Source organism: Peromyscus maniculatus, chromosome 12, assembly GCF_049852395.1.
Source record: "Peromyscus maniculatus bairdii isolate BWxNUB_F1_BW_parent chromosome 12, HU_Pman_BW_mat_3.1, whole genome shotgun sequence".
Lineage (NCBI taxonomy): Eukaryota > Metazoa > Chordata > Mammalia > Rodentia > Cricetidae > Peromyscus > Peromyscus maniculatus.
Window position 1 is genome coordinate 7,964,327 of NC_134863.1, and position 23,457 is coordinate 7,987,783.

Sequence of the window (23,457 nt, forward strand, 5' to 3'; positions counted from 1 at the left end):
GGTCACACAGGCTCAGGGCAGGGTTTAGGGTCAAGGGTCACAGCCTTCCTCCTGCTTCACTTAGCCGTTCACAAATACTTCATTATCATCAGCCGGATATGGTCTCAACTTCAGACCAAGACACATCACTTTATAAATAGTTGAAAAATTACTGCAACTAGCAAGGAGGCATTATAAATTGCAAACAATTTTTAAGCAGTTGAAAAATTATTGCAACTAGCAAAAATTGTTGCAACAAGCAGACCAGGAGCTACTGAGGGAGAAATGACATTTTGTGTTGGGAGGAAACCTTGGAGGGATTAATGAACAGAACAGACATTACTGTACTCTGAACTCTGTTCTCACACCCCGAGAGTCCCAAGGAAAAGGGATGAGGTGGTGCTCTGGGGAGGTGATAGGTCAGGAGGGCGTCTGTGTTTTGGTGTGGGTAAGTATCCCTGGGAAGCTGCTGCAAGCTGCAAAAGTATACGGAGTAGGATTTCAGCTGATTATGACAAGCTAATACCTGGAAGAAGCCAAGGGCCTTCCAGAGGTCAAGCTGAAGCTCAAGGAGTCTTGGTGACATTGGCTTTTGATTATTAGCTGTTTCCTGCTATGAATTTTTCATGTGCTATTGTAGCTTTTCCATCATTCTTTGGGTATAATTTCCCCTCTACTAAAGGAATATTTAGATAAACTTCTGAGCAGTAACGCAGCCAGGATCCCTAATTTAGGCCTTTCTATAACTATTGTCATTAGCAGCATCTGGTTAGGACCATCCCCGAGGGACAAAAGTATCTTATCAGAGATACCTCTGCACTCTCTAAGAACAGACTCAAGCATCCAGACTGTCTGTTTGAGAAGGCCTGGCAGATGTGCTAATTAAGCTTAACCTTCTCTTTTCCAAAGTCTTATCTCTAGTTTTAGATCCACCCTTAACAATTAACTCAAAACTAAAGGGTTCCAACTTACAGGTTGTGATGGAAGTTGCCCAGCCAAGTTGCCTAGCAACCGAGCACACTTGCCAGAAACGGCAGGAGCAGAGATAGCTTGGAGAGATAAGGATCAAAGGGATAAAAGGCAGTTTTATTTTCAGAGAGAGAAGAGATGGAGAAAAGAGAATGGAAGAACTAAATGGGTAAGAACTAGAGAGGAATGTACTGAGATGGGGAAGAACTAGATTGAAGGGCTAGAAGAGAGGACTAGAGGAATGAGATGGACGATGAGGAAGAGCCAGATGGGGAAGAACAAGCTGAGGAAGAACAAGATGAGAGAGGAGCTGAGATGGGAAAGAACTAGATGGATGAGAACCTAGATGGGGCAGAACTAAGATGAGAGAATTAAGATAGAACTTAGAGGGGTCAGCACATAAATGTAGAGAGAAATGAGGCAAGAAAGAAACTAGGCATGAGAGCAGAACTGAAGCTGTGTAGAGAGAGAACTGACTCAGAAGAGTAACGTGTATGGACTAAAAAGTTTTGTGTACATAGATTCATTTCATATCATCAAAGATTAGATTAACAGCTGGTTGTAGATTCTTCCCGGACCCTGGGAGAGGACTATTGAGGGGCAGGACCCCCATAGTCCTCGATAGGAAGCAGGCTGGGACTTGACTGCCCTTCACCATGAAGAAAGACCACAGAGAAAGAATGTCACCTGTGAAGCAGGATGTGTTTTTCTGATGTCCCAGATCTGCTGGGGACTTGGACTTGTCATGGGCTTCCTAGCCTCAGACTGTAGGCAATAAACTGGCATTGCTGACAAGCCACACGTGGATAGTCATGAAACCTGGCAGCCCACATTAAAGAGGATGCCCGATGTACCGCTCTCCTCTCCTCCCCTGACCTAGTCTCTCCTCTCCTGGCCCCAGAAGAACCTCTAGTGAGGTCAGCACTTCATCTTGACTATTGACCAATCATGCAAGTGAGCTGGCCCACTGGGGAAGTGACTGGAGACCCTTGGCTGCTCTGCACAGTGCTTTGCATATGGGAGGTTTTCAGGAAAGTTAACACTGGCTTGAGAGCACTGAAATAAAATCTTCTAAAAATAATTTATTTATTTTTATATGTACATTGGTGTTTTGCCTACATGTGTTTCTGTGTGAGGGTGCCATGTGGGTGCTGGGAACTGAACCCAGGTCCTCTGACTCTGGAAGAGCAGCCAGTGCTCTTAACCACTGAGCCATCTCTCCAGCCTCTCTTGAAGTAAAATCTTAGAATATGACATTTTCCAAACATATATATTGTTAAATTGACTGTTTCAGTGGCTTTTGACTTAGTGCTTCTACCAAAATTAGCATTTCAAAGTTGGGACACAAGATAGTTTGTCAGTAAAGGGAGCAAAGCTGTTTGCAACCATATCCTACATTGGAAAGATTTCCCAGAGAGCACTTGCTGCTACTCTTGTTTCACAAAAATAAATAAATAAATAAAAACAAATCACATCTTTGCTGACATCAGTGACAGTACTAATGGGTTTCTGACACTGTGTCTCATGTCTGTGTTTGAAGACTCTGTGCTTCCATGGGCGTCCATCTGAATGCATAGCAGGAAACACACAGGTGCTGGGGGATGTTCTGTATGGCTCAATAAATAAAATACTGATTGGCCAGTGGCTAGGCAGGAAGTATAGGTGGGACTAACAGAGAGGAGAAATAAAAGAACAGGAAGGCAGAAAGAGTCACTGCCAGCCACCACCAGGACAAGCAGCATGTGAAGATGCCGGTAAGCCACGAGCCACGTGGCAAGGTATAGATTTATGGAAATGGTTAATTTAAGATATAAGAACAGTTAGCAAGAAGTCTGCCACAGCCATACAGTTTGTAAGCAATATAAGTCTCTGTGTTTACTTGGTTGGGTCTGAACGGCTGTGGGACTGGCGGGTGACAAAGATTTGTCCTGACTGTGGGCAAGGCAGGAAAACTCTAGCTACACACAGGAGTGCCATGAATATGCCTCCTTTATTCTCATGGTTAATTTTAAACTGTGTGTGTGTGTGTGTGTGTGTGTGTGTGTGTGTGTGTGTGTGTGTGTGTGTCTGAGTATGTGTACAGGTGAGCAGATGCACATGGCAGTCAGAAGAGGACATTAGAATCCCTGGAGCTGGAGTGACAGGTGGTTGTGAGCCCCTGGGTGTGAGTGCTGGGATCTGAACTCAGGTCCTCTGCAAGAGCAGCAAGTGCTCTTCGCTGCTAGCCATCTCCAGCCTCAAACTGCAGCTTTTATCGAAGGCCTTTAATCCACTCTGGGTGGGTTGTTGTGCAGGTGGGAGATGTGGCTCTAACTTCATTCTTCTGCAGATGGACATGCAGCTTTGCCAACACGGTCTGTTGACTGGATCCACCCCCACCCCACCCCCCGTGTATCGATGCTTCCGTCAGAGATGAAGCCGCGGTTTATTTCTGATCCAAGCCTACATGTCTGTCTCTGTGCCAGTGCCAGCAGGCGTTCACCACTATGGCTCTTGGTGTACTCTGAGGCCGGGTACCGCAGTGCCTCCAGCACCATTCTGTCTGCTTAGGACTGCTCTCTACGCATGCTCCTTTGTGATTCCACGTGAATTTGAGGATGCTCTTCCCTAGCTCTGTGAAAAATGTCACTGGAGTTTTGTTGGGAATTGCAATGACTCAGATTACTTTTGCTAATATGACCATTTTCACTTTACGAATTCTGTCAGTCCAGGCCGATGGAAGGCTCTCCAATGTCTGGTGTCTTCTTTAACTTCTTTTCTCATTGTCTTGAGGCTTTCATTGCAGATGTCTTTTCAGATGCTCGGTAAGGTTTATTCTAAGTTCTTAGTTTGGGGGAGCTATTGCTAATGGGATGTTCTTCCTAATTTCTTTCTCAACAAGTTAATTATTCTTTATATTTATAAAAGCTGCTGGTTTTTGTATGTTGATAGATTTTGCAACTTTATTGAATGTGTTTATTAAATGCAGGAGTTTTCTGGCAGAATCTACAGTCTTTTAAGTGTACAGTCATGTCTGTAAATAGGGATAATTTCATTTCACTTTTAACCTTTAAACTTTACATATTTCTCTTATTGTTTTAACTAATGCTTTGAATGAATAATAACAACACTGAATACAAGAAGGGATGGTGAATACAAGACAACTCTTGTCTCGTTTCAGGTTTTATTTTTTTTTTTTTTTTTTTTTGGTTTTTTCGAGACAGGGTTTCTCTGTGTAGCTTTGCGCCTTTCCTGGGACTCACTTGGTAGTCCAGGCTGGCCTCGAACTCACAGAGATCCTCCTGGCTCTGCCTCCCGAGTGCTGGGATTAAAGGCGTGCGCCACCACCGCCCGGCTTCGTTTCAGGTTTTAGAGGAGAGGTTTTCTGCTTTTCCCTGGTTAGTATAATGTTGGCTCCAGGTTTGTCAAATAAAATCTTCATTGTTTCAAGGTAGTTTTGTCTAACCCTAACTTCCTTCTCCAGGACTTAAAAAGCACATTCATTCATTCATTCATTCATTCATTCATTCATTCATTCATTCTTTCATTTGTGTGTATGTGTGTGTGAGTGTGTGTGTGTGTGTGTGTGTGTGTGTGTGTGTGTGTGATTCTCTTCTGCTCTCTGGGCCCCAGGGGTAGAACTCAGTCACCAGGCTCGGCAGCAAGTGCCCTGACCACTGAGCCATCTCATCAGCCCTTCTCTAGAGCTTCTGCCATGAAGGCGTGCTGACCCTTGTCAAATGTCTTTTATGCATCTATAGAGACGATCACGTGACCTCTGCTCTGATCTCTGCTCTGAGATCAGTTTTATAGGTCTATTTATACAGTTCAGGGGTTAAGAAGCTTGTTCTGGAACCGGGAGACCTGAGTTCAGATCCAGCGCTCACGTAACAAGTCAGATGTTCCCATGAACTCCAGCAATGCCGGCTCTGAGCCCCATTACCTTCTTTTCACGTGTCCGCTCACCAATGGCCACTCTGACTTGGGTGAGATGGAATCTCAGAGCAGCTTAGTTTGTGTTTCCCTGAGGGCAGAGGATGCTGGGCACCGTTTCCAAGTATTTCCTGGCCATGTGCAGTTCTTCTGAGAACCGTTCATTCATTGTTATCTCGTTACTGACTATCTTGGTGTTCACTTCTTTGGTCCCCTGTTTTTCCAGGTATTAATCCCCATTGGCTGTGGAGTTGGTGATGGCGGTTCACTCTGGTCACTGTTAGCTTTTGAATTTCACAAACTCTCATGTGTGGGTCCCAGAGCTACTTCCTGTGCTACTGGCATCTTTTCCTGAAAGCCCCTGCCTGTTCTTGCATCTTTAAGTATTGCCTTGTGTTTGGCTTCTGATCCACTTTTGTGCAGGCTGTGTGTATGAGAGAGAGAGATGCAGCTCTGTTGTCCACATGTGGACACCCAGCTTCCCCAGCACCGTTCCCTGAAGAGGCCACCTTTGTTCCAGTGTATGTTTTTGGTCTCTGTTGAGGATCACCGGCTGGGTTGGTGATTTATTCTGCTGTTCCCGTGTCTGCTTTGACACAGTGCCACACTGTTTCTGTTCTAGGGCTCTGGAGAGTCCAGATCAGGTGGTGTGACGCTTCCAACATTACTCTCCAGGCTTAGGGTCACTTTGGAATTTCTGGGTTTTGTGTTTCCTTATGATTTTCAGGATTTTTTTTCTAGTTTCATAGACAATGTAATTGGTATTTTGATGGGGAATGACTTGAATTTGTGGATCACTTTCAGGAATCTAGTTGTGTTAGTTAGATTCTGCTACCCTGCTGTGATGAAACACCATGGCCAGAAGCAACTGGGGAGGAGAGGGTTTATTCGGCTCACACTTCCACACTGTAGTCCATCACTGAAGGAAGTCAGGACAGGAACTCTGGCAGGGCAGGAGCTGATGCAGAGGGCATGGAAGACTGCTGCTTACAGACATGCTCCTCATGGCTTGCTCAGACTGCTTCCTTATAGAACCCAAGACCACCATGGGCTGGACTCTCCCCTACCAATCACTAACTAAGAAAATGCCCTACAGCCGGATCGTATGGAGATACTTTCTTAATTGACGCTCCCTCATTTCAGACAAATTTAGATTGTGTCAAGGTGACATAAAACGAGCCAGCAGACTTTCCGATGTTGGTTTTGTCCGTCCTTGAGTGTAGGAGATCTCTCCCACCAGCTGCTGTCTTCCGTTTCTTCCTCCTGCACCTCCACTGCAGGGTCCTTCACCTCTCTGTCAGGCTTTCTTCATTGTGAATGGGACCTTTTTGTCTGGTTTCTTTCTCAGCAAGTTTATCTCTGACAACTAGAAAGGCTGCTGACTTCTGCATGTGGATTTCCTATGCTGCGATTTGCTAAGAATGCGCGTTAGGTCTAAGAGTTTTCTGGTGGAGTCCTTTAAGGATGGGCTCCTGTTGTCTTCAGATGGGTACTCTGATTTCTTCCTTTCCTACTTGTACTCTCTCTGCTTCTTCCTTGTGCCCAATCCTCTTTCCAGCAGATGCTCCCCCTGTGAGATCACCACCCCTGGGGACAGGGTCTTTGGTGTAGAGTAAATGCCTAACATTGGCTCTCAAATTCTCATGTATCAGAACCTCATTATTGTCTTATAAATTATTGAGGACTCCACGTAACATTTGTTTTTGTGGGCAATACTGATATTAGGCTAGACATTAAAACTGTGAGTTATATACATGAGCATATACGAAAACATTCTGCTTGTCATCAGAGTTATATCCTACAGCACTTAGTTTCTAGAGCATCCTGCATATACTCCTGAGAGAACAAGATTGAAAACAGTAAGTAACAGCTTAATGTTATTATGAAAATACATTCTTTCTTATGGTCGCCTTGAAGAAGTCTCATGCTCCCCAGAAATCTCTAGGCTGCATTCTGAGGGCTGAAGAAGCTTTTCCAAGTCTCACTTGGAGAAGAAAATTACATTTTCCCTGATTCTTATCTGTAAGGAGTGTAGACATCAATTTTCCCTACAGGTTAGCATAACTTTTTTGCACTTAATTTAGTTTATTTTTAGTCAATAAATGTATGTGATAAAACATCTCTTTAAGAGTAAATCTTTGAAATGATATTGGAAGCCACTGCAGAGATGGAGTTCACTTCAGAAAACTCATTTTAGAAACTTAATAACACTGATAACAAATGAGAAAAAGCCGTGCGTCTAATATGAAATTTAGCATTAACAGTTCAATTCTAAGCTGGGCATGTGGTGCAGGCCTGCTATCCTAGCTACTTAGGCTGCTAAGACAGGAGGAATCCCACATCCAAAATCTATCTGTGCTACAGAATGAGTTCAAGGCCAGCGTGGGCAACTTCGCAAGACTTGTATAAATAAAAAACAAAACACAAACAACAGAGATCTGAGGTAGAGCTCAGTGGTAGAGTGATGGCCTAGCGTTTAAGGGGCCCTAGTTCAACCCCTAGTATTACCAACATCAGGACGATGATAACAATCTTGTACACAAAGGTGTAATTTAGGACCACCGTGCTTCTTTAGGAAGCTGTATTGTTTTGCCTTGTGCTCCTGCCTGGGTCTGGCTAGGGAAAGGGAACTTGTCCTCCTCTCCAGCCACTCCACATCCACAGTAATAGAGCTCAGAGCCCCATCCTAGGACGCCTCAGCGTTTCCGCCCAATAGCCACAACCCTCCCCTCTGGCTCCACGCCCTCACAACCCACTCCTGCAGACGCTCTGGTTAAGAGGTGACTTCTGTCATCCATCTCTAGAGTCTAGTCTGGCGGCCTGTGACTTGCTACTGCGCATGTGGCACTATGGAGGATGTGACACAATGCAGCGTGATGATCACCTTTTTCTTGATCCACTTGTCGCCATGAAAAGAAAGGGGATGTAGCTTGTGAAAGAATTAGCGGTCACATGCAGGACATAGGAGCTCTAGCTCCTGGACAGATGTTCAGCACAACTGCTAAGGAGGCCACCTGGAGCCACCTTCCTGCTAACCTGGGACCTGCTTCCAGACCTCTAGGTAAGCTCGGAGCATCACAAGAATTGTCTAGCTCCAACTGCCTACGGAATGGTGAGCTAAATAAATGCTTAATTTGTTTTTTAAGTGCAAGTTGTGGAAAATTTTAGTACAATGAAGGCTAACGGATACTTTAAACTACTTTTTATTTGGGACCACTCGGGCCTGTTTCTGCTGTGGCTTGGTCTGGTCCTTAAGTTCCTGCTTCTTGTCTTCAGCTTTTGTGCTACAATGTGAGCAAGGCTTTTAGGAAGAACAGTAGGGCTGAGTGAAATACAGGCAGAACAGTCTTCACGTCCACTTTGTCCTTCTTCTTAAACAATGTCACCGGCATGCACTGTCACAATTGTCAGCTCTCATGATTACTGTTTCACAACACATAGGGTCATATACCTGTCGCAAGGTTGCCAGTGCTCCTTGGCTGTCTACGCACTCACACGAGGTAGGGACGTGCTGGCTTACCTGAGACTTGAAGTAAGTTTCCTGTGGGGTGGCAAGCACATCTGCAGACGCGATGTCCAGATGCATGAGTGTCTGCCGAAAGGAAGGCCGGTTACGAGGCTTACTCTGCCTAAGAGAAAGACAGCATGTGCATCTCAGAGGGTGTGTTGGAGGGGAGGGGCTGAGGCTGTATTCTGCGTTATAAAACATACATTTTACCCCAAGAATGGCTGTATCTCAGACAGTTTGGACGTACTGAAGTGCAAAGGGGCTGTAACTAGGATGGGCATCTACTGAAGACATGGAGAGTCAGGTCTGTGATCTGCTAGGAACAGAGACATAATCCTGGCTCTCGGGTGTTAGGGCTGAAAGCTGCTTCAAGATGTCACATCAAACCCTTCACTCACGTTTTGGAAAGTCACACACACCTCCGTGAGTAGGGGCTGGCTCTGCTTTACAGCGAGATACACCCCTGATTTCACAGGAAACAAAAAGTCAGGGCCAGCATTTGAACCCAGCTCTAAAATCCCACAGCTCCTGTCACCACCACAACGTGGCTCCTTCCAAACACCCTGTAGAGATCCTCTGCTCTTTTAGGGAAATTTTAATAGCTTTTTAGGAAGAAAGCAAGAGAGACTAACAGAAGAAATGCATTCCTTACCATGTCTGTTTCATAAGGATTTTGAATCCATCTGGGCAAGTGGAAGGAACTGGGAGGTGCAAGCTGTTGCTCCCCACACCCCAAATGATGGCTGAAGAGTCCACATCCTTGTAGGGGATCTCCCCTGTCAGCAGCTCCCAAAGCACCACTCCAAAAGACCTGCAGCAGGCCACACACAGAAAGCAGTTCAGAGGGATGGACTCGAACTTTAGCTCTTTAATTAACTAAAGGCCAGGAAGATGGTGTATGCTTGTAATCTCAGCACTCAGAGGCTAAGCTGGGTAGGATCATGAGTTCAAGGACAGTCTGGGTACACAGCAGATTTCAGGCCATCCTGAGCTGTGTGATGGGACCTACATCATCAAGTGTGGTGATATATTGTGTATATCACCCAATAAAGCTTACTTGGGGACCAGAGGACAGAGCCAGCCACTAAAAAAGACATAGAGGTCAGGCAGTGGTGGCACACACCTTTAATCCTATTGCCCAGGAGGCAGAGATCCATCTGGGTCTCTGTGAGTTCAAGGCCACACTGGGCTACATGAGAGAAACAGAACCAGGCAGTGGTATATAGCCTGGCTAGCTCAGTCAGTAGAGCATGAGACTCTTAATCTCAGGGTCATGGGTTCGAGCCCCACATTGGGCACCAAATGTAACACGAATCTTAAATAGTCTTATTAATAAAAAACACTCGGAGCCAGATATTGGGGTAAAAACTGGAAGATCAGAGAAGCAGAACAAGCCACAGCCAACCTCACCAACTTCTCAGCTGATCCTGTTTCCTCAGACTGGAAGCCTCTGAGTCCTCATCGAAATGGATCTCAGTTGAACTGCTGCTATAAGCCTAAAAGCTGAAAAGCCTCTCCAGTTTCTGGTCCTCACGCCTTATATACCTTTCTGCTTCCTGCCATCACTTCCTGGTATTAAAGGTGTGTGTCTTTCCCAAGCAAGACATGAGATCGCAAGTGCTGGGATTAAAGGCGTGAGTCACCATGCCTGTCTGTTTCCAGTGTGGCCTTGAACTCACAGAGATCCAGACAGATCTCTGCTTCCCAAGTGATGGGATTAAAGGTGTGTGTGTGTGCCACCATTTTCTGGCTTCTATGTCTATCTAGTGGCTGTTCTGTTCTCTGACCCCAGATAAGTTTATTAGGGTTCACAATATATTGGGGGACACAATATTACCACAGTGGTGACACATGCCTTTAATCCCAGGAAGTAATATGGCAGGACACAGAAAGGTATATAAGGTGTGAAGAAACAGGAACTCACTCTCTTTAGGCTGAGGATTTCCTAGAGGTAAGAATTAGTGGCCGGCTGCTCTGCTTCTCTGATCTTTCAGCTTTCACCCTGATATCTGGCTCTGGGTTTTTATTAAAAGACAATCTAAGATTCAAACAACATCTGGCACCCACCGCTGCCACCACTGCCTGACCTCTATGTCTAATTTAGTGGCTGGCTCTGTCCTCTGATCCCCAGGTAAGTTTTACTGGGGTATACAATATAGCAACACAACCAAGAACAAGTAAATTTTGTTTAATACATTTTACTCAAAAAAGTGAGACTTATGCAATGCATTTCATAAAGCCTTCTACACTAAACTGTTATCAAAATAAACTTCCTGTTTTCCCGAAAGTTTAGCATATTCATGGAGATGCCTCAGAACCAACTGGTTACTGAATATTCACACCAATTCCTCTCCTAATTCTTCTTGGCATATGGGGTCTACCCTGAGAGAATCTGAAACCAGAATCAATCAGAAGGGAAAAGCACAGAGGAATATTCCAGGTAGGAAAAGCATGGAGGGCAGAAAGTGGGCAGGGGCCTCTGAGATGGTTGGGGAGCAGCACTCACCATATGTCAACCTTCTCAGAGACAGGCTCATTCCGGATCACCTCAGGTGCCATCCACGCAACTGTACCAGCAAAGGACATCTTGGTGCTTTTATCACTGAGTTCCTTAGACGTACCAAAATCTGAGATTTTGACTGCATCTGTGTGAGTCACTAAAACACTTTAAAAGGAAATAAAGACAAGAGACAGATCATTAGTGCTGACGAGAGCTATGCGTCTAAGCAGTGACTGCCGCTTCATCTTCTACACTACAGAGTTCAGCTTTCAACTCCCGTTGTTCTTGGTCCTCACACTAGAAGCAGCATCACCTGCGCCTGCCAGGCAGCTCAGCCCCCACCACTTGCTAACTGTGACTTCTGCTGGGTCCCCCTCTTCTAGGCTCATTTTCTCTCTATAAATACCATGAGCGGGACCATGGCATTAGGTATGCATCACATTCAAGGGCGAAGAGGAATGCTGAGTCTTCTCCATGCCAAGGGTAAGCGCTAAGAACCAAAGTTCAAGCAGGTTCCACATAAGACATGCTTTACTTTTCACGAAGGCCACTTACAATGTGCCCTGGAACAAACTGCTTTGCTAGTCCCACTGGCGTGTAAAATCAGAATATGGATAGCCCTCCAACTACCCCGCTCCACCTGAAGAAACTCAGTCGACGTGTTAGAACGTTAGCGAGTCAGGGTGCTGGGCCCTAAACAATATAGAGACCTACTCAACAACATGAGTCAGGTGTCGGGGCACACCTTTAGTCCCAGCCCTCCAACAGAGGCAGGTGGATCTCTGAGTTTGAGGCCAGCCTGGTCTACATAGGGAGTTTCAGGCTATCCGGGGTTATACAGTGAGACCCTGACAGAAAACAAACAAATCCATCCACCCCAACCAACAAGAGCCATACACTCAAATAGTATCTGACTGAGGGGGAAGAAGACCGGGGAATCTGAACTCCACCCCCTCCCCTCTGTGTGCCTTACCCACACCACAGCTACCAAACGGCTTTCGGCACCCTGGGCAGCCTGGTGCTAGGACTGCTTTGGGACGCCTTCACCCGTATCTACCTGGAATACAAAACTAACATCATTTAGGACTTCCTGACTTTAGTCTTGGTGAAAATGCATGGCAATTAGAATATTATGGGATAGCGGAGGCAGCCAAACCGATGGTGTCAGACACCATGGTTAGAACACGTGATGGTTACTAGACAGAGAGACACTGGGGGGAGCCTCCTCGGCAGCAGTGACATGACGTGAGGGAATGGACCTGGGTAGAGATAAAGATAACAGAGTGCTGTAACCGGGGCGGGGAGATGCTCGGTGGGTAGAGGGCCTGCTGCGTAGCTTGAGGACCTCAGTGCAGACCCAGCCTCGACATAAAAGCCAGGCTCAGTGACACCAGGGTTGGGGCAGGGGTGTCTGGGGGGCCTGCTCACCAGCTAGTCTTGCGGAATTGGTAAGCTTCAAGGTTCAGTAGAGACCCTGTCTCGATAAATAAGGTGAAGAACCATAGAAAAAGACACCCAGGGTCAATCTCTGGCCTCTACACGTACGCACACAGGCTAGCATACTGGTACACACACTTGTACACACAGAATCAACACACACATGCACACACACAATGGAACTTTTCTGAGATGAAGGTAGGATCACCCTGACTATAAATTTAAGTAGCCAGATTTATCGTTGTCTTCCTCAAGTTTGCCTAAAAACCAAGAAGTCTGAGTCCTGGAAGCCAAGAGTCTGGGCTGAGTACCAGTTTCCCTTATATACAGTAAGAAAAATGATATTATTACATCTAGCTCACGACTTTTGCCAGGATCAAAGAGGATGTGATGATGGACAGAGCTGTTGAAAACCATGAACGTGTTTTTGTTGTTGCTGACTTCCTTTTTGAGATGGTGGCTCATGTAGCCTAGCTCTAGAAAGGAGGCTGGCTTCAAACTCCTGACCCTCCTGCCTCTACCTCCCAAGTGCTGGGCTGTAGATGTGCATCACATCTCTAAACCAAAATGTGTTGAAAAGCAATGTTTAGGATAGGGACTCCTGGGAAGATGTCATTTTATCAATCCCTCCCTTTTATACAATGTGGGGAATTGAATAAATATTTCTTGTAAAGTGGCTATCAGTTCTCAAGTGTCATTTGAAAGTAGAAGTTACTAGAAAGAACTCTGATGCTTACATAATTACTTTTCTTATACCACTGCAAACCTCGTATCTGCTCATTTCTTCCTCTCAGAAGCGCAGCCCACCTCAGATAACTGCACAGTCTGTGGCATGCATCTGTGAACACGCCTCCCCCTCCCCCTCCCCATGCTGGGAACTCAAACAAGGACTCCACTACTGAGCCGTATTTCCAGCCTGCCTCTGCTTCTCCTTCGGCCATCTTTATTCTGTTGTGTTACAAACCTTTCTGAAAGTCAGTTAATTTTTTTTAAACATAGGAAAACAACAAACCAAGCTTTCAAATGGGGGACGTCTGGCATTCATTGCCTGAGGTGATGAAAGATGGATACTCCAGATAGTAATGACGTTTGCTGCACAGTTGTGCAATCCAAAAGCCACAGAGAGGGAAGGCTTGAGTTAAGTCCCTGGCCGTATCCCCCATGCAGAAAAGCGATAAGCAGTTACCCACCATGTGACTAAAGTCAAGTTACAGTCTGAGAACCTCCGCTTTGTTCGACAAGAACTCAGTTCAAAAATAACAAAACAGGCGAGCAGTGGGCTCCAGCACTCACTTTGGCGACTTGAGATCACGATGTATGATTTTATGGAGATGGAGATAATTCATCCCACTGGCGATTCCCGTGGACCAGTCCACGAGCAACCGAGGCGTGATCTTCCTACCAGCTCGCAGGACCTCATACAGCTGTCCGTGGGCACAGTACTCCATGATGATGCAGTAACACGGGGCCTGAGTGCAGACGCCCCTTCGGAGAGAGCACACGCAAGTCACGAAACAGACAGACAGACACGCATACACAGCTATGTGTGCGGGGCGGGTCCACGCCTTACCCAGATGACATCAAAACTCATGCAGACAACAGTTCTTGATTCTTAAAGAAGCACAGTACTTTCTAATCTACCCGTTTCCCTGGTGTGCACACAGGCAGTTTCTGTTTCATTCTTAAGTTTAGATAGCAACAGGCTGTGCCAATCTGGCAGGCTCATGGGACACCACTCCACTCTGGGACAAAGTACTCTTTTCTGAGGCTTGGATAAGCTGAGTGCCCTGTTGTTTTTGATGATTAAAATATTTCCTCTAAAACACAAACAGACTTTATATGTAATGTGTGGAGGATTAAAATTAAGGTTTTCTGTTTTTATGATTGCTTGTTAAATTTTAAGTTACTCAAATTTAAAATAACTAGACCAAGAAAACAAGAGAGAAAGAGAGGAGAAAAGTAAGCAAATGAGTCAAATTTTTATCTTCCATACAGTTCTATGAAAAAGGTTTAGAATAAGGATAACATCACATCATATTATACATCTACTCAGGTGATAGTCCCACGAATCCCTGCATCTTCCATCAAACGTTCCCTGACTAGTCAAGTCCTTAGGGGTCTTTCTCTCCTCTAAGCAGCCTTGAGTTCAGGATCTCTTTCCTAGCAGGCCTGGAGGTTCCCGGGCAGTCCGTGACGTGTCTAACTTTACTTCAGCTCTCACAGCTGACAGGCCTCACAATCACACTGGGGAGATTGAGTAGGGGGAATGTACTAACGAGAAAGAAGAATGGTGTTCCCCATTTCATTTTCAGCGAAAATGGAAAGTCTGGCAGCGTTAGAACTAGAAAAACAATTAGCTCCATATTCTCTTTCATAGCAGCCACCACCTGCGTTCAGTCCCTCACCACCCAACACACCCTTTCTCGTTCTCCTCTCTGCAGATGACACTGGACCCACGTGTACGTGTGTTCACCTACACGGGTGTATATTATATATAGGCTAGGATCCATATACGGGGGAGAACAATAGGGGTTTTTCCTTATCAAAGATATTTCAATTACTCTTTTATCATTTTCTAGGATGCCTAGAATTCTTGATTTTCAATGGAAATGCTTTAATTTTTTTTTTGAAGCTCAGTGAACAATAACTGCAAATAGATAATTTACCATTGCATAGAAACCTTGTGGGGCAGGGCTGTGGTGTCCCACACCTTTAATCCCAGCATGCAGGAGGCAGACGGATCTCTGTGAGTTCAAGGCCAGCCTGGGCTACAGAGTGAGTTATAGGAAAGGTGCTGAAGCTACACAGAGAAACCCTGTCTCAAAAACCAAAAAAGAAAAAAAAAAGGGAGAAACTGTGTGGGAATGCAATAACACATGTGAGAAGGCGAGGGTGAGTGTGCGTGGTGGACTCAGCAGCCACTCAGCTGTCACACAGGCAGTTCTTGTGAACTTTCCTTCTCAATGTGACAAGTGAGAAGTCACCATTCCACCAGGGCCTGTACTGTGACAAGGCTCCCAGGCAGCTGGAAATAACAGCTGTATCCTCACTTCTACTTGCTACCTTTTTTTCGCTTGGGATTGAATTTTATTAGAAACAGTCAGGTTGGGTTTTCTTAAGAAAATAAGCAGGAAAAGTAACTGTTGTATTCTTATACTTTCCCTAATCTCAAAGGAATCTGTAAACACAGAAAAAAAAAATGTACTAAAATGCAGCCATGCCTTCCAGATAGTCCTGAATGGGATTCGCTGACCAAAGTAACAGACGGCACAGTGGCTGGAAACATGACACTGCCCAACGTCCTCGAGTGGGTGTCATCGGCTCATTACTGTCAGCTGTGGGGGAGACCACTCCAGTGTGTTCAGCTTAGGGAGGTGGGCCCCAGAACAGCTACTCAAACCAATAATGCTGGAGGATGTGGTGCAGGCAGAAGGTTGGAAGGGTAAGGAAGGGGAAACGGTGGGAAGGAAAAGAGCAGCTCGCTGTCTCCTCTCAGGACAGTTTCCACCCTCTGTTACCCAGGCAAGCTCCTGGGAAGCTCTCTGACCAGTGACACACAGCTCCCTGCATCCCAGAAAGCCCAAAGGCACAGCACAGTCCATCCCAGGGATCTGCATTTCCGAACTCTCAGCACATTCTTCCATGAAGAATTGCACCACAGGGTGCAGAAGGCACCATCATTTCAGGGAAGGAAGATGGAAGAGAGAAGGTGGTCTCCATTTGTCTGTCTGCTGAAAATTATACTCCCGTTAAGTCAGGATTTATTGGCTCTAGACAATGTACAGTTAGCCTCTGTAGCTTTTCATTTTCATCAGGGCAGTCGATGACAGAATTCTGACAGTGGCTGTCCTCTGCACTCCAGCTGGTGTGCTGCCTCTTCCCACCTCCCTTCCCCGCTGTGAGGGCTCTCATAAGGGAACCAAAACCACATCCCACAAAACTGTACCAAGAATTAACTCTATTGCTTTCTTCAGAGATATGAATCCAATTAAGACTTATCAGTCACATGGCATCTTTCCTCATGATAGTAGTTTCACAGAGGACAAGCCCTTGGGGCTGCTGGGGAAAGTTGCTCCTACATTAAGGAAGGAGAATTTGTGAGTTTTTCCATGTTTACTAAAGCCTCATTGGTTATACCATACTATCTCCCAGGGGTTTAAAATACAGTCAAACATGCCAAAGATCACTCCCCATCTTTTTGTTGTTGTTGTTTGTTTTTCTTTTCTTTCTTTCTTTTTTTTTTGGAGACAGGGTTTCTCTGTGTAGCTTTGGGCCTTTCCTGGAACTCACTCTGTAGACCAGGCTGGCCTTGAACTCACAGAGATCTGCCTGCCTCTGCCTCCCTAAGGCTGGGATTAAAGGTGTGTGTCCAGCCACTCCCCATCTTTTGTCCCACTTGGACCACCATGCCTGTTCTTCTTCCTCTTTTAAAGCCAATTCCTTTCGCCTGTCCAGACTTAGGGGATGGACGACATAAAGACAGATCAGGAGGGAGCCCAAGGGAGCAGTAAACCCAGCTGAGCTCAGCACTTCCAACCTCAGTGCGGCAGTGCATTGGCACAGTGTGAGCACAGCTGCCTTCCAACTCCAGTGGTTTCCACAATTTACCTTTGACTGGCCTCTTCAATTAGGACCCTTCTTAAACTGTGGATTATAACTCTATGTGGGGTTGCATACCTAAATGTGGTGGTGAGGGGTTAGAAAACATCTGGCAACGGAAACAGGTTTCTGAATGTGCAATGAGTAAAGTTAATCCAAAAATCAAATGCACAGTGAATTCGACTGCATCACAGCTTCCCTGCAGCCCTGCTTCCCGTTACACTGTGACCCGTCAGCCACATAACACCAGCAAACACTGCAAACCCTCAGCTCAGACTGGAGATACACATTATGGGTTGCAGAGTTTGTACTGTACCGTTTTTCTGTTCTTACAGAAAAATAATTTAATTAAGGAAGACAAATACTTTTAGCATTTTCTTGTTATCATTCTTCAGCATGTAAGTGCGAATTAGTCTACCTTTGGATTGTACTGTTAGAATACTTGATTTTATTTATTGTATGTATGTGAGTGCCCAGAAATGTATGTACACATGTGTATGCAAGTGTGCTGACCTATGGGGTATATATGGAGGACAGAGGTGGACATTCGGGTGTCCTCCTAAAGCACCTCCTCTTATTTCCTGAGGCAGTGTTTTGCACTGATCCGGAGCTTGTTGTTTTGTCCAGACTGGCTAGTCTGTGATCATCGGGAAGATGTCTCCACTCTCTCTGCACCGGGGTTACAGGCATACACCCTCACATTAGATTTTAGGGAGCTGGGACTTGAAGTTAGGTCTTTGCATTTGCATAACATTTTAACCACTGACCATCTCTCCAGCCCTAAAATGCTTGACTCTAAAATTACTTTGGGGTTGTTGAATTGAGATTTGTAAAAGGCCGTTAAATGAGTTTTACCCCGGGATTAGGACAGAATTCTGGTGGTTTCTGAGACAGCGCTGAGTCGTTTTGTACTATGTGTTTATGTCAGTGGTGTTCTCGGCGCGGGCAGCCGTGAAATCAAAGTATCAGGCAACTCTGAAAACCTGGAAATAGTCTACATCCTGCAGCCAAGATTTAATTCCTTATGTAAAAACAAACCAACACATCCATCTGATTAGCATGGAAAGTTCCTTAGTGTTTAATAGATGGTAAAATCATATATACACTGGAGAACTGTTAAAAATGAAATTTCTCTATGATATGATACTGTAAATGCTTAGCTTATATGTGCAGGAAAGGGCTGTGAATAGAGGAATTTAAGAAACCCTGATTTCACACACATACCTGAACACTTTGAAATCAATGTATCGCAATGACTCCATAATTGAATTTAGAAAGCCATGTCTGGCATTTCTAGAAAAGGGATGAAGGAAAGCCTGAGGTTATGGTATAGGTGTACTGTAGTGTAGTGTAGTGTAGTGTAGTGTAGTGTAGTGTAGTGTAGTGTAGTACAGTATATTGTAGTATAGTATAGTGTAGTGTAGTGTAGTGTAGTATATTATAGTATAGTATAGTGTAGTATAGTGTAGTGTAGTATAGTGTAGTGTAGTATATTATAGTATAGTATAGTGTAGTGTAGTGGTGTAGTATAGTGTAGTATATTATAGTATAGTGTAGTATAGTGTAGTATATTATAGTATAGTGTAGTGTAGTGGTGTAGTATATTATAGTATAGTATAGTATAGTATAGTGTAGTGTAGTGTAGTGTAGTATATTATAGTGTAGTGTAGTGTAGTGTAGTATAGTGTAGTATATTATAGTATAGTGTAGTGTAGTGTAGTGTAGTACAGTATATTATATTATAGTATAGTATAGTATAGTATAGTATAGTGTAGTGTAGTATATTATAGTATAGTGTAGTGTAGTGTAGTGTAGTGTAGTATAGTGTAGTATATTATAGTCTAGTGTAGTGTAGTGTAGTGTAGTATAGTATAGTACAGTATAGTACAGTATAGTGTAGGTACCTGTCTTTATAAGTTACTATTTAAGAAGGATGTTCTTGGAAACTAATAAATATATGTCACACAGGGACTGGCTGCAGCACTTCCGATGCCAGAATTGTCTTAACTGAGTTTCAGGATGTTGTTTTGGATTACTGTGATGTGACCTTTGTCATCCTATTGATGAGGCTGATCTACAGCGTGTGACAGGACTCTCCTTCCTCCCTCTCTGGCCCATGTGCATCCTGTACAGACAGCACCTGCCCCTGCAAGGTGAACTCCTCGACTGAGGGAGCTTGAGGGCACCCGACCAAAGCCCTAGTACTGCGCTAAGCCTATCAAGGGCTTTTGAAATAGCTTCCAAAGCAGGAACTTGTGTGTACACAATGGAGGAGGACAATAGCTCTATTTCTCTAAAAAACAAAACAAAACAAAAACCCCTCTAAAACCAGTCCCCAGACACCAGCCAGCCAACTAACCAACCAAGCAGACGGCCCAACGGTGCAACCGTTGACCTACTTGAATGCGATGATGTTAGGGTGCTTCAGCTTCCTCAGATGCTTGATGTCCGTCTCATTTTGCTCTCTCACTTTCTTGATGGCCACCTCCTCTGCTCGGAATTTGCCCAGGAAGACAGCCCCCTGGGCCCCACTTCCCAGCCACTGCAGCTCTGAGATCTCCTCAAATGGCACTTCCCAGGTATCTAGGCACAAGAGGGAGAAGCAAGTTCAGAACCCGGTGAAGTCACTGTAGGGCCACTCTGCAGGTACCAACTTCACCCCATCTGGAACGACCCTACCCCCTGACTCCCACCCAAAGATGTGACCTTCCTGTACTGCTATACTGATAAATGTGCATTTTTAACTGCTCGACTCCAGCAGGTCTGAGATCTCAGGAGGCCTTCCCCTGGAAACCGACACCCCGACACCCCAGCAACCCTGACACCCCAGCAACCCTGACACTTCCACACCCTCTCCTCCTCAGGTTAGGCTTCACATCCAGTCACCTTCTTCTGTCTGCACAAACCACCCTTGCCCTGCTACAGGTACTTTTTCATTCTTCAGAATGTCTGGTACAGATGCTCAATGAATCCATCCCAACAACCTGGTTGGTGCAAACACTTCTTCGAGTTTGCCCTTACTGAGACTCACCACATACCAAAGATTTGCATAGTGATTTGCTTATGTCACGTTTAATTTTCACCACCTCTATATGTCTGGCCTTATTTCTTATCCACTTATTTCTCTCTCTCTCTCTCTCTCTCTCTCTCTCTCTCTCTCTCTCTCTCTCTCTCTCTCTCTCTCTCTCTCTCTCTGTATGTGTACACATCCATGTACGCAAACATCACATGGAGGTCAGAGGACAACCTTTGGGAGTCAGTTCTCTTCTTCCATTCAAGAATCTGGTGATGACTGTCTAGACAGATAGCTGTCTCTATCATTTCCAGAATTTTTGGAAGTTGCTTACAATGCCCTTTCTGTTTACTTAGGTAATATTATATCCTTCTGGGGTCTTTGATGTAGTTGAAGACTAGATAGTTATAATTTTCCTTGGTTATGATAAAAGATAAATTAGATATGGAATCTTTTTTTTTGCTTATCTTTTTTTTTATTATTATTATTATTATTTTACAACACCATTCAGTTCAACATAATAGCCACAGAATCCCCTGTTCTCCCCCTCTCGCCCACCCCTCCCCCCAGCCCACCCCCCATTCCCACCTCATTCCCACTTTCCCTTGAAATATTGGGGCATCCATCTTCAGCCAACAGGCCTAGAGTGTCTCAGTTGCTTCTTCCTGTGTCCTGTAGAATGTCTGGCAGTTTCTTCTACAAAGCAAGAACCTGAAGGACCATCTCGCCTTGCAAGGTTCAATGGTCACCTTCCTGGAAGTTGCTTACTTAGGTAATATTATATCCTTCTGGAGTTTTTGATGTAGTTGAAGACTAGATAGTTATAATTTTCCTTGGTTATGATAAAAGATAAATTAGATATGAAACTTTAGACTCACAAATATAGGATAGATAGAATATTTTCTTTAATTTTACAAAATACAAATAGACTATATATTGTAACTGTAATTCTTGCTTTATAACTGTTCTATTATATGTAATTTTACTATGTTGAAGTTAAAACCTTCCTTTTAAATAGAAATAAAAGTAGAAATGATGGTTGATATCAAAAAAAAAAAAAAAAAAAAAAAAAAGAATCTGGTGATAAACTCAGGTCCTTACGCCTGCGCAGCAAGTGCTTTTACCTGCCGGCCTTAGCACAGTTAAAGACTCAGCACTAAGGCACAGCGGGTGGGTGACTACTCAGGGTCCTGTGACTGGTAACCCGGACCAGCCAATGCTGGGGACAGCGTCCCCTCCACTCTCCTGCACTGCCTACTGTGCAGCTGGAGTGGGACGGCCCTGGCTTTGGGCACAACCTGTCCACCCACGGAACTGCAGTTCTTTCAACGTTTGCTTTCCTTTAAACAATACTTTAAACAACTTTACTCCTGTGTGTGTGTGTGTGTGTGTGTCTCCATGAGAGTCTGTCACATACATGTGGGTGCCTGTGGAAGCCTGAAGAGGGTGTCAGAGTCCCTGGAGCTGGAGTTACAGGTGACCGTGAGCCACCTGACCTGAGTGCGGGAACTGAACTCGGGTCCTCTTGCAAGAGCAGTGCACACTCTAAATGCTGAGCCATCTCTCTAGGCCAAGGTTCTTTTCGTCTGGTTTCCCTTTTTTTGTACCAAATGAGTGATATTACTGCTAATTCATAATATATTTATCTTTTTCTATATTAGTTTTTAAAATACAAGCTTATATCATTTTCATAATGAACAAGTGTATTTTATTTTATTTTTGAGACAGGGTCTCAGGAGCTCAGACTGGCCACTGTATAACTGAGGATGACCCTGAACCCTTGACCCTCCTGCCTCTACTTCCCCAATCCTGAGCTTACGGGCTTGTACCACCACTCACAGTTGAAGATACTGTTTCAAATAAAACACTTCAAAATTCATCAATGTGTACTTTTATGTTGCATAGCCAAAGAGGAATGCACCCACTGGTCCTCCTCAATGTCCCCTCCCCCTTCTGAACAGAGCGTTACCCCAAGAAACGAACACAGCAGGGCAGGGAGCCCCAGTGCGAGCAGGACAACGACCTCAGTTTAAAGGTCACAAGAGATTCCAGCCTCATCTAGTGGAAGCAGCTCTGCGTTCTGGGCTGTGAAGCATCACTGCATCATCAGGGAGTGGGGGAGTCACTCAGTATCCAGGAGACAGGGTACCCCACTTCAATTCTCTCAGGCCATAATAAAACGTGGTTTCTCATAACTGGCTAAAGCTTGACCCTAATATAACCCTGCAGTGCTCTTAACCCCCGAGCCACTCTCCAGCCCTCACACTGAGACTGTCTAGAGCAGGAAATGGATTATAGTGGATTCTGAGCAGCAGTAGAGGTTCTGTCCGGTAGAAAATGAATAGATGCTGTGCGGCAATCAGTCTCTCAGAAGCATCCACAGCTCACAAATGTGAAATCACCAAAGAAGCCAATGATGCCAAGTGAGGTCTGGGAGGACCGTAAATTGTAGGCTACACTTTTTAAACATGTTTAAGGGATTTTTGTTTTGCTTTTTATTTTTTAAAATTTCAGTTATTATAGTGAGCAGTGAACATATGCATGCATGATGTGTACATGTGGCTGTGTGTATGTGTGCATGTGTGTGTGTACATGTGTGTGTGTGTATGTGTGTGTGTACGTGTGTGTGTATGTGTGTGTGTTGTGTATGTGTGTGTGTTGTATATGTGTGTGTATGTGTACGTGTGTGTGTGTGTGTGTGTGTGTGTGTGTGTGTGTGTGTGTGAAGGTCGAGGACAGCTTTTGGGCATCAATTCTCTCCTTCCACCATGAATTCTGGAGATGGAACTCAGGTTGTCAAGCTTATACAGCAAATGCTTCTGTTTTTAAAAACAAATTATTTATTTAGTATAAGTTTTTTAAATATAATTTATATGTATGTGCATGTACTTGCCTGAATTTATGTGCACCATGTGCCTACAAGAGCCATGGCAGCCAGAAGAGGGTGTCAGATACCCCAACACTAGAGTCCCAGGTAGTTGTAAATCACCTGATCTGAATGATGAAACTTCATGTGGTGTGTGCTCTGAGATGCCAAGCCACCTCTCCAGCTCCAGCAAATGCGCTTACCCACTGAACCATCTTGCTGACACTTTTAAAAATAAAATAATTTATTTACTCAGATGCAGTTTTGCTGTGTCACCAGGCTAGCCTTAAACTCGTGATCCTCTCGCTTCAGCCTACTGAATGCAGGATTTACAGTCGTATGACACCAGGCCTGGACTCATTATAAGATTTTTTAATTTATTTTTATTTTTTATTTTTTGGGTTTTCTTTTTCAAGACAGGGCTTCTCTGTGTAGCAGCTCTGGTTGTCCTGGAATTTGCTCTGTAGACCAGGCTGGCCTCAAACTTACAGAGATCTACCTACCCCTGCCTCCCAAGTGCTGGGGTTAAAGGCGTGTGCCACCACCACCTGGCCCATTATAATTTTAATAGCTGTTTGCTATAGCCTCATATTTTGTGTGAGTGAGTGAGTGAGTGTGTGTGTGTGTGTGTGTGTGTGTGTGTGTGTGTAGGGGTGCCTAGGTGTGTCTATCCT

The 23,457-nt window shown here is 44.7% G+C and overlaps 1 protein-coding gene across 6 annotated transcripts in view; it reads right to left on the minus strand.

Moving 5' to 3' along the window:
- Positions 1 to 23,457, minus strand: part of Map3k13 (mitogen-activated protein kinase kinase kinase 13) — a 194,283-nt gene that overhangs the window by 27,507 nt on the left and 143,319 nt on the right. For all 6 annotated transcript variants that reach the window (XM_016006265.3, XM_016006269.3, XM_076548541.1 and 3 more), the window contains 5 exons: positions 19,304 to 19,487; positions 13,599 to 13,790; positions 10,875 to 11,033; positions 9,021 to 9,179; positions 8,381 to 8,489 (listed from right to left, as the gene is read on the minus strand). In XM_016006265.3, coding sequence (XP_015861751.1) covers positions 8,381 to 8,489; positions 9,021 to 9,179; positions 10,875 to 11,033; positions 13,599 to 13,790; positions 19,304 to 19,487 — 803 coding nt within the window. The remainder of the gene's footprint in view (positions 1 to 8,380; positions 8,490 to 9,020; positions 9,180 to 10,874; positions 11,034 to 13,598; positions 13,791 to 19,303; positions 19,488 to 23,457) is intronic.